Genomic DNA, 10,392 nt, shown 5'->3' with positions numbered 1-10,392 from the left:
GCGCATTCACAGCAGCGCCTTCATCCTTTCAGAGTGTCCTCTGGTTGATGGGGGAACTCCGTGGGAGCGGGTCAGGCCACATTTGGGTGGGGACTAAGCCTATCCCCACATCCTGGCCACCCCCTTCACAAGTGTTCCCCTTGGGGCATTTCAGTCCTGGTTGAGCTGGGCTTTCTGGAGGTGCCACTGCTCTGGCCCTTTCTAGCCCAGGGGAAGACGGCCTGGAGGGGAAGATGGGCAGGGGAAGGAAGCTGCGGACAGGCCCCTTCCTGTTCTGGCACAAGGAAACTGGAAGGAGCCTGGCCCAGGTGTGACCTTTGGACCGCAGGAGAACAGCTGATGCCAGGAGCCCTGAGGGGGGCAGCCAAGGCAGGAGGACTCCGGGGTACCCCTCAACAGCCCCCTGGCACATGGCTGTGGAAGGTGGCAGCTGATCCCGGGGCCGGGGGCCAGAGGAAACCGGCTGGAAACTACCTCTGGACAGTGTCCACTCCTGAGCCTAAGCCTCTCCGGGAATGGGGCCCTGGGGGAGGGCTGGCCAGGGAGGCTTATCTCTGCAAATGAAGCTGAAGGTTAGGCTTCCCGGGGAGGAGAGGGGCCTGGGGTTGCCTGCAGCTGGTGGGGCGGATTTTGAGCTGGAATAGGCTTGCCGGCCCAGGGAAAGGAACACGCAAAGGGCGGAGGCCTGGAATGACGAGGCTGTCCCACTAACTCATCTCCCTGACTCAGGCTGGGCCCTGTTGGCCTCTGCAGCCTTCCTGCCCCTGTCACTCCTCAGGAAGGCCTGCCCTGACTACCCTCGAAGAGATTCCCTGGTCACCTTCAGCCACACCGCCACTTTGCTCTCAACTGACATCCTTTTTCATCTCCCCTACCTTCAGCTCGGTAACCATCCGCCTCCCTGCCCGCGGGGTGAGCTGAGTGGGAGGGGCTCGCGATCCATAATATTTTACTATATTATTTATTTATTTGGCTGCCCCGCGCGGCATGCAGGATCTTAGTTCCCTGACCAGGCATGGAACCCGTGCCCGTTGCAGTGGAAGTGCAGAGTCTTACCCACTGGACCTACTGGACCGCCAGGGAAGTCCCCGATCCATAATATTTTAATTTCACTAGTAAAAAAGCCAAAACCAAGGCAAAAGAACCCATGATGAACAAAATAAAGGCAGGATCACTTGCCTTACCCCAGTCAGGGGCCTGGTTCCAAAAAACTTTGTGGGGTTTTTAGTAGTGCATTAAAATATATTTTTTTATGTTGACTACTGAGTTTTTTGGCACGCTGTAAGCTTATTTTCTAGGAGAGTGCCTCACTTGCCTCACCCAAGTCCTGGCGCTGGAATGAGTGAAGGATCGAATGAATGGTTGTGAGTCTCCACTGCCTGAAACCTAAGGGGAACCCAAAGCCCGGGCCCGCCCACCCACTCTTGCCCCGCCCACCACGACGTGGTTCCGCCCCTCCAGGGAGCCAGCTCCACCCCCAAACCCTGCCCAGCGCCCAGCGCCCGGCGCCAGGCCCCCGGCCCCTCCGGCCCTCGCGCACACCTGCGCGTCACTTCCGGGGCGGCGGTGGGAGTGAGGTTCACTTCCGCCAGCGGGGGAGCGGCGGTGGTGGCGGCGCAGGAGACCGGGCCGGGGCCCCGGGGGATCGACGGACGCACGGGCGGGCGGCCGGGAGCCATGGAGCGCGGCCCCGGGGCCGGGGGGCGCGGGCCGCGGCGGTGAGTGTCCTGCAGGGGCTGGCGTGGCTTCGCGGAGCGGTCTCAGTGCTTCTCGCGGCCGTCTGGAGAGCCGGGCCGGGCCGCGAGGCCGGGGCAGTCCGGCCGGACGCCCCCGAGACCCCGCACTCCCGGGGCGGCCGAGGTCGCAGCCGGAGGACCCCAGGATCAGGGCCAGGGACCGCGGGACGGTGTCTCAGACTCCGGCAGAGCCCCGTCCGCCGTCCATTCTGCCCTCCGACTTGGGGTGTGTTCCCACCTTTCCGGGTACGCGGCCCCGCCTTCGGGGAATGCGCTGTCCGAGCCGCATACTCTATCCCCGGTCCCGAACCAGTGCCCCAGCCTGACACCCGGACCCGCCGAAGCAGCCGGAGCCCTGCTTCCTAAACGTCTCCAAGACACCTCTGCCCTTTCGCGGGCGTCCTCTGGCGGGCTGGGACACCTGGACAGGCTTCCCAGCCTTTGCTCCAGTCCCATCTCCAGGCTACAGCTAGGGCATATCCATAGCTTCTAACCCACGGGCTCCATTCCCAGCCCGGGACTCCTCCAGGGCTCCTCCTTTTCCCCCAGGATGAAGTCCAAACTGCAGCAGGGCTTACGGGCGCGGCCCGACCCAGCTCTGGCTCTCTCCAGGATCCCTCTGCTCTTCTCTTCCTCCCAGTATCCCTCTAGCCTGGGACCCGCAGTTCCTGGAACCCGCTGTCACTTCTGGGTTTTGCCTGTTTTCTCCCCTCCGGGCACCCGGCACTTTGCCTGTGCCTTTCAGGCTGACTGGCTGAATGAGGTGCGGTCATAGTCGTCCGTATTTAGGTCGTCCTGGAGTATTGTAATTGCCTGGTTCCATGTTGGTCCTCATGACACTGCCAGCCTGCACCGGGCTCGGCAGCGGGGTGTCCGATTATGTGCTTGTGGGTGAAATCACTGGGCTCTTGGTGCCAGGGGTGCCTGCCCAGTGAGTGAGGCATCTGGATGTGCTCTGTCCAGTCCGAGGCCAGGCTCTCAGGTCACATTCAGTGACATCCATAAAAGACAGCGGGAGGTCCCAGGTCTGCGTGGCTTGAGAAGAGACCTTCCCCCCTCCCTGTCAGATGTCAGACCTGGCGGACTGTAGCGTCCCCCTTTCCCTTTTGCCCCTGGTACTTTGTCCATTCGTTCAGTCAGTGTTTACTGAGCAAGAACAGGTAGTCTTGCCCTCACGGAGTTTCTCTTTGGTTTGAGGGGTATGGTTGAACATGCAACTACAAGCTGCAGAGACAGATCTGAGCCATGAGAGTGTGTGGGGGGGGCGACCCTGTTTGGAAGGGTGCTGGAAGGGAGATGTGAAGAGTGGGTGGGACAAGGGTCACGGGCTCTCTGGTGAGATTAGGGGAACTGCTGGGGCTTCGGCTCTGAGTCAGGAGAAGGCAGTGGGGCTCATCAGGGGAGAGTGAGGTACAAGACGCGTGAGGCTGGAGAGGTCGGCTCCACGCCTGGTGCCAACCTGGCAGATCGTGGTGAAGGCTTTGATCTCTATCCTGAAAATAGTGGGGCTACTGGGGCACCCCAAAAGGGAGGTAGCATGATCAGATTTGTGTTGTGAAAAGATCTTTTGGCAACTGGGGTGAGAATGGCCCAGAGTGGGTGATGGTGGCCCAGCCGGGGGTGGGGGTGGGGACCGGCGAGGAAGGAGACTGTGCATGCCCCAGGCAGAGTCAGCAGGCCCTGTGACGGGCGGATCTGAGGGTGCAGGGAGGTGTCAAGGATGGCACCCCGGTTTCTGGCTTGGTCAGTGGGACGTTGTCCACCTTAGTATGCCTGTTCATTCTCGGGTCACCAGAGGCCTCCTACCTGCCCACCGGCTCTCAGCCAGACCTTCCTCTCAAAACAAGCCTTCCCTGTGCCACCCAAACTCCAGACCCGCCAAGTCACCAAAAGCACCAGGGCAGTGTCATCTGTTGGGGCCTGGGCCTCTTTGAGAATGTGTTGGAGCAACATCGGTTTGGTTGACACTCTGGAGGGGGAGGGAGGGTGTCCTGGGCACTGTGGGGTGTTGAGCAGCACCCCTGGCCCCGCCCACTCAGTGCCATTAGTAACCCCCTCGCCCCCAAGTCATGACAGCCAAAGATGTCTCCAGACCTTGGCAAGTGTCCCCGGGGGGCAAACTTGCCTTCGTCTGAGAACAGTGTGATGGACTTGTAAAGCGAGCATCCCACCTGGGAGTCTGGGGGCTCCTGGAGGCGGTCCGTGTCCCCGCCTTGGCTTTAGCCACCCTCTCCCACACCCCTCCGTGTGCCCCCATCCGAGTGACTGCAATGCGGCTCTCTGCAGCCCCCGGTCTCAGATCACAGGTCTGGAGGGAGCAGGTGTATTTCTGGGCCTCAGACTGCGCCGACCTGCTGTGCATCCGCGTGTCCCTGGCCCAGTGGTTTACAAATGCTGTGGCCCCGAAACAGAACGGACTCAGGTGCTCTGCTGCTGACACTTGAGTTGTGAGCGTGTGTCCCTCCCTCACTCCAGGCTGTAGGGAAAATGTAGTAAGTGAGTACTCCGTATTTTCAAACCTCTGTATTTTCTTCCAGTCTCCCTGTTGGCAGCTCCATGTACGATTGTAGTTGCTTTAGCAATTTCGCTGTAGTCTGTTCTAGGCCACGTTTCACAGGACATTCTGCGTTTCTTCTCTGAGCGTGGCCCATTCCACCACTTTCTCATCTTATTCACTGTCTCTGTGACCTGAGTGGTGTCTGATTGATAGACGAGGAAACTGAGGCCCAGGGAGGCTAAGCGACTTGCCCAAGGCCACAGACACCTAAGCTGACAGAGCTGGGGAAGGAACCCCAGGCTCCCATGACCCTGCCCTGCCTCCCCCCTGCAGCAGGCTGACCCCTGGGCCTGGCCCCAAGCACTGGAGAGAGCCATTGTCTCAGCCCAGTAGGCCTTCCCAGCCTCGAGATGTATCCTGCTTTTGTTTCCAGAGCCTTTGTTTGTTGTATTTCCTCTGCCTGGGCTCCTGTCTCCGGACTTCGCAGGCCCTGGGAGCTGGGAGCGTGCTCCTGGGTCCCTGTGGTCAGCAGTCGGTCCTCGCCTGGCTGAGCTGTGGCACCTGGGGGTGGCAGATGGGGATGGGCCCCAGGGCAGAGTCTGGGCCAGCCGTGTGGACAGAGGCATGGGGCGGGGGTGGGCTGGGGTGACGTTTCCCAGGGCCTGGAGCAGGAGCTGTGCCCGGGAGAGCTGGGTGGGCCAGGGCTCTGATCGCCCCGCACAGCCTGCAGGCCGAGGCTGGGTTGATGAATGGGCTTAAATGGCAAGAGTTGGTGTCTGCCAGCGGAGGAAGGGTGGTGGCAGGCGGGGTCCTGGTCAGGTTTAGGTCCCACCAAGGTCACTTGGGAGCCCCAGGGGAACTCCACATCTTGCTGTCCCCCTGCAGGGTTTCCCTCTGTGCGACATGGACACACGAGGCTGCGAGGCTCCCAAGGGCTCAGCTTGGACCACGATGGGGCTGGGCTGCAGCCTCCTAACGGGGCTCTCGTCTGGGGCGGTGGCTGGGGGTCGCCCTGCCCCCTGCCCGTGTCTCCGAGCACCCCCATCCCTCCCCTGCCGGGCGAGGCCCGCCCCGGGGCCCGGCGCCCGCCATGAACGGCCTGTCGGTGACTGAGCTCTGCTGCCTCTTCTGCTGCCCGCCCTGCCCCGGCCGCATCGCCGCCAAGCTCGCCTTCCTGCCTCCAGAGCCCACCTACTCGCTGGTGCCTGAGCCTGAGCCCGGGCCTGGTGGGGCCGGGGCCGCCCCTTCGGGGACCCTGCGGGCCTCGGCCGGCACCCCCAGGCGCTGGAAGCTCCACCTGATGGATCGCGCCGACTTCCAGTACAGCCAGCGTGAGCTGGACACCATCGAGGTCTTCCTGACCAAGAGCAGCCGGGGCAACCGCATCTCCTGCATGTATGTGCGCTGTGTGCCCGGCGCCAGGTGAGCCACATGGACTCGACCCCCCGGGGTAGAGGGACCGGGTGGGGGGTGGGAGCCCAGGATGTGCTCCATCCTCAGGGCTCTCGTTTCGGCCACTGGTGGCCCCTGGAGGGCCAGAGACTGGCGAAAGCCCATCTGGAGGTGCGGGTGCCCCGGGGATTCTTCTCGCCAGAGGGGCAGCAGATGAGATCTGCCCATGGCCACCGAGGAACTGCCGGGGGCCCTTCCACTTGCAACCCTCTGGGGGGCCCTCTCGGCACCCTGTCTTGTGGACAAGAACCCTGAGGCTCGGGGGTGGCTCTGAGTGGCTGCATCACGTCACCTGCTCGATGTGGAGCCGTATGCTTCCGGGTCTCGGTGTTCACCTGCCCAGGACTGGTCTCCTGGGCCCTGGGTGCCTGGTGAGGCCCAGCACCCGCTTTGGGCCGGTGGCCCCTGAGGCCTGGCTGGCGGCTTGGGCCAGGTCTGACTGCCGGAGCCCTACAGCGGTGCAGATGGGGACCTTCCAGCTGCTTCCGCCTCAGAGCAGGCTGGGTCCAAAGGGCAAGCTTTTACCTTTCAGCTGGGCTGGGCTAGGGCCACAGCGGGGCTGGAGGAAGAAGGCTCTGCAAGGCTGTCAGCCGGGATCCAGCCTGGTCACCTGCCATCGGCATGACTGCCTGGCAGGGCCGCCATGGGGCACAGGGCAGAGGTGGCGGCCCGGGTCATTCCCTGGAGGAGCGGGAAGAGCTGCACCGCGGTGAACGGGGCTTGGCTCTCTTCGCCTGTGGTCGGAGGGCCGCGTCTCATCCTCCAGGATGGTTCCGAGCAGTAGGCAGACGTGCCTCCCATCCTTGGGCCATCAGAGTCCCTCCAACAGGAACAATTCCAAGGGAGAGGTGGCTGCTGCTCAGGGCGTCAATGTGATGGTCACTGCGGCTTCCTGGGCTCACGCTGGGGGTCCACCTGTGCCAAGAAGGTGACCGGTGGGCCCAGCGGCCCCCTTTGATGAGCGGAAGCCTGAGGCTCCACTGTGTGTCATGGCCTAAGTCACGCCGGGCAGAGCCAGGCACTGTTCCCCTCGGCAGGGCTCCTGCCCCCTCCACCCTTCGCCGTCTGACCTGTGCTTCCCCACTGCCCACCCCAAGGTACACGGTTCTCTTCTCGCACGGCAACGCAGTGGACCTGGGCCAGATGAGCAGCTTCTACATCGGGCTGGGCACGCGCCTCAACTGCAACATCTTCTCCTACGACTACTCGGGCTACGGCGTGAGCTCGGGCAAGCCCTCCGAGAAGAACCTCTACGCCGACATCGATGCTGCCTGGCAGGCCCTGCGCACCAGGTGAGCTCACGCGGCGGGGAGGGGCTGGCGGACGTGTCTCCTCACAGGTGGCTGGACCTGGTGAGACCAGGTGGGAGGAAGCCCAGGTGGGTAGCCCCGCGGGAGAGGGAGCTGGTCTGCGGCCACACTGGGCCACAGGAAGAGGCCCGATCCCTGTTCCCCCTGCAGGGTGACAGGCATGCTTGGTGTGCAGGGGGAGGGCGGTCCTCCAGCCTCCCTGGGGGGGGGCCCTCCTGGGAGCCGCTGGCCTGGGACTGTCCCCATGGGAATGGAGGTTCCGCCTGGAGGGAGGGGGCAGGCAGAGGACGAGGCCCCTCCTGAGCCCAAGAGGTGGCGTGTGAGGGCGGTGTGAAAGGACTCTGGGAGCCCCGAGGCTGAGGGAGCACTTGGGGTGCAGGGAGGGGCCGGGCCTCTGCATCAGGGTTCTGGTCGTGGAGCTTGGCCTCATCCTGAGGAGGGTCTCCTCTGGGCCTGGAAGGTTCTGTCGGGCAGCTTCGTACCCAGCACAGTCCTGGTGGCTGGAGGGAGGTCAGCTCCTGGAGGCTGGGTCCTCCGCAGGCATTGTGCCCAGCACACAGCTGCTTGCTTGACTCAGACAGGGCCCCTGCTGTCTGGTCTACACCTCCGTCCCCAGACCCCACTGTCCCGGTCATGCAGGTCCTGGCAGCCCCCTTCCACCCCGTGCTCGCTCACTGAAGCACAATAGCTCAGTCTCTGTGCAGAGATGGCCCGGCGCCCTGTGCTGCTCTAGAGGGAGACCCACCCAACCCCACCCTCCCGAAGGTGGTGCCCTCTGCCTGCCCAGGGCTGCCCCATCTTGGCCCTGCCTGGCCGACTGGTGCAACCAGCTCCTTCAGGGACCACAGCCAGCCTGCCATGGGGAGGCGGGGCCCTGGTTGCTGGAGTGATGCACCAGGCAGTCCCTGATGCAGGCCCTGGGAGCAGGGTCCCCTGGCACCACCCTGGCACTGGGGACCCGTGCTGCGTGGCGTGGTGCAGGTGTGTGTCCACACTCGGCTGCCGCAGCCTGTCCCCACTGGCTGGGGGTCGCTGGCAGAATCATATCCCGCCGAAGGGTCAGGGGTCTGAGCTCTGTCATCCATCCATCTGTCCTGCTGCCAGCCTTGACCTCCAGAGACCTGGTCCCTCAGACCCAACAGCTGAGAATCAGCAGGAGGGTGGGAGGCTGGGGCCCAAGTGGTGGCCTGGGGCGGGGCAGGCCTGGAAAGAAGAGCTGTGTCATCCGGCACCTGTCATGTCTGTCCAGGTGGAGACAGCCAGGTGGCAGCTGGGGGTCCCTGCCTGGAGCTGGGTGATAGGACGAGGCTGGTGCTCAGCACAGCAGTACTCATGGTGAACCAGGGAGCAGGTCGGGGAGGAGCTTGCAGGGTGGTAGGCACAAGGCCAGATGGCATCCCCGAGGCCTGGGGGTTGGGGCCAGAGGACAGGGACGGGGGCAGATGGCGCCTGGGTGCCCAGGTGGGTTGCCCAGGTGAGACGAAGACCTTCCCTGGCCACTCGGAGAAGGGGCACCCCCTTTGAGATCAGGATGTGGGTGTGGGGAGGAAGGCCGCGGAGGCCCCCTGCAGTGGGAGGGTGGTGAGTGGGTCCTTGTGGGGTCAGGAGAGGACTGTGCTGGGATGGCGCTGGGGGAGGCCCGTGTGGAGGGGGTGTGGGTGGGGGGTCAGGACCTGGCCACTGTGTAGGAAAGGTGCCCAGGGAGGGAGGTGATGGCCACCCCCCCTCCCCTCAGGAGCCGCTATGCCTGCTCGCCCACGCTGTACTAAGCAGCGGAGGGGCCGCAGACTGGCTGAGATGAGCGAGGACGAGGCTGCCTCCATTCCCCGAGGCCGGGGGGGGACACACCCCCTCGCCGTGCGACCTGGAAAGGCTGTCGAATTCCGAACAGCGAGGACAGGAGGGCCCCAAGCAGGTTCTGCATGTGGCCCTGGTCGAGTGTGTGTAGGGGTGGGGGTGGCCTGGTGACCAGGAGGAGCAGGAGAGGCCCCAGGGATCTGCCCCCAGGAACCACACAGCGCGGGTACAGCCCGCACAGGTGCACTGCCCAGGTGTGACCAAGTAGATGCTGTCGAAACTGAGGGTAGAGCTGGGGGCTTGGGGCTGCGGGCAGCCAGCTCCCCTCACACCTGTGGGTCCTGCCTCCCCTGCTGAGCGGACCGCCTCGGGGCTGGGAAGCAGGGGAGGGTGCCTGGGCGCCACCCTATTGCCAGGAGCCTAAGCGGAGAACAACGGGGGACTGCACTAGGAGGGCAGGCAGTGGGAGGGGTGTGCGTGTTGCGTTGCGGCTGATCTACCCCCACCGCCGCCAGGTACGGCATCAGCCCAGACAGCATCGTCCTGTACGGGCAGAGCATCGGCACGGTGCCCACCGTGGACCTGGCCTCGCGCTACGAGTGCGCCGCGGTGGTGCTGCACTCCCCGCTCACCTCGGGCATGCGCGTCGCCTTCCCCGACACCAAGAAGACCTACTGCTTTGACGCGTTCCCCAAGTGAGCGTGGAGGGGGGCGGGGCCGCGGGCGGGGGTGGGGACCCAGGGGGCGGGGTTGGGGAGTGGAGGCCTAATGTGCCCCGACCCGCAGCATCGAGAAGGTGTCCAAGATCACGTCGCCGGTGCTCATCATCCACGGCACGGAGGACGAAGTGATCGACTTCTCGCACGGGCTGGCGCTCTACGAGCGCTGTCCCAAGGCCGTGGAGCCTCTGTGGGTGGAGGGCGCCGGGCACAACGACATCGAGCTCTACAGCCAGTACCTGGAGCGCCTGCGCCGCTTCATCTCCCAGGAGCTGCCCAGCCAGCGCGCCTAGCCTAGCAGCAGGCCCGAGCCGCGACGGGACCTCAGCAATAAGGCGGCGCCCGGCCCCGGCCCCGGGGGCTGCATGTGAACCCCCAGGCGCCCCACGTCCTCGAAGCAGCTGGCCGGTAGGGGTCGGGACCTGACCCGGCCCCTGGGCCGTGGACAATGTACAGGCGACGGAGCTATGCTCTCCTTTCCTTTTGGAAGCAAAACGAAGGAAAAACGTGAGAACAGAAATTAAAGATTTAAAATTTTAAGGTTCCTCTCCCTTTCTTGGCTCATGCGTGCTCTTCCTGGGGCTCAGCAAGCACGAAGAGGGGGCCGGGCTTTGTCCCCAACCCCCCAAGGGAAGTTCACAACTGCGGATGTCAGGTCACTCCCTACAGAAGAGGGGTCCAGTTCGAGTCCTTGGGGCTGCAGGTTGCCTGGGTGGTGACGGAGGGGCAGCAGCATTCGAACCCAGGACGCTGCGTGCTCAGAGGGCGCGCCTGGGGAGGGTGGTGGGCTTCCTGTCTCCGAGACAACCCTGGGGGTGGAAGTGGCCGCCGCCGATTTAGGCTGGGCCTGCTCCGGGCCCCCAGAGAGGCAGACAACCCTT

The 10,392-nt window shown here is 64.1% G+C and overlaps 1 protein-coding gene across 2 annotated transcripts; it reads left to right on the top strand.

Moving 5' to 3' along the window:
• Positions 1-1,587: 1,587 nt before the first annotated feature.
• Positions 1,588-10,051, top strand: ABHD17A (abhydrolase domain containing 17A, depalmitoylase). Of its 2 annotated transcripts, XM_089905714.1 has the most exons (6): positions 1,588-1,718; positions 5,119-5,655; positions 6,185-6,346; positions 6,783-6,977; positions 9,308-9,487; positions 9,579-10,051. In XM_089905714.1, exons 2-6 carry the CDS (start codon positions 5,324-5,326, stop codon positions 9,802-9,804), a joined length of 1,095 nt encoding a protein of 364 aa, XP_089761840.1. In that variant the 5' UTR covers positions 1,588-1,718; positions 5,119-5,323; the 3' UTR covers positions 9,805-10,051. The 2 variants fall into 2 exon arrangements, with proteins under 2 accessions (XP_089761840.1, XP_022412954.1); XM_022557246.3 differs by lacking the exon at positions 6,185-6,346 and having other exon boundaries at positions 1,589-1,718.
• The last annotated feature ends 341 nt before the right edge of the window (positions 10,052-10,392 follow it).

Source organism: Delphinapterus leucas, unplaced genomic scaffold, assembly GCF_059928025.1.
Source record: "Delphinapterus leucas isolate spDelLeu-1000000601 "Yukka" unplaced genomic scaffold, BTC_Dleu_Yukka2 spDelLeu_asBTCV2_sq25, whole genome shotgun sequence".
NCBI classification, from domain to species: domain Eukaryota; kingdom Metazoa; phylum Chordata; class Mammalia; order Artiodactyla; family Monodontidae; genus Delphinapterus; species Delphinapterus leucas.
The sequence above is the reverse complement of the archived record's forward strand: the minus strand, read 5'-3'. Positions and strand labels throughout refer to the sequence as shown.

Bases quoted from the DNA above. Each gene is read 5' to 3' on its own strand.
- ABHD17A (XM_089905714.1), top strand. From the start codon at position 5,324: ATGAACGGCCTGTCGGTGACTGAGCTCTGCTGCCTCTTCTGCTGCCCG. The intron at 6,347-6,782 runs GTGGCGGCCCGG...GCCCACCCCAAG, and splicing joins CCATGGGGCACAGGGCAGAG to GTACACGGTTCTCTTCTCGC. The intron at 9,488-9,578 runs GTGAGCGTGGAG...CCCGACCCGCAG, and splicing joins TGCTTTGACGCGTTCCCCAA to CATCGAGAAGGTGTCCAAGA.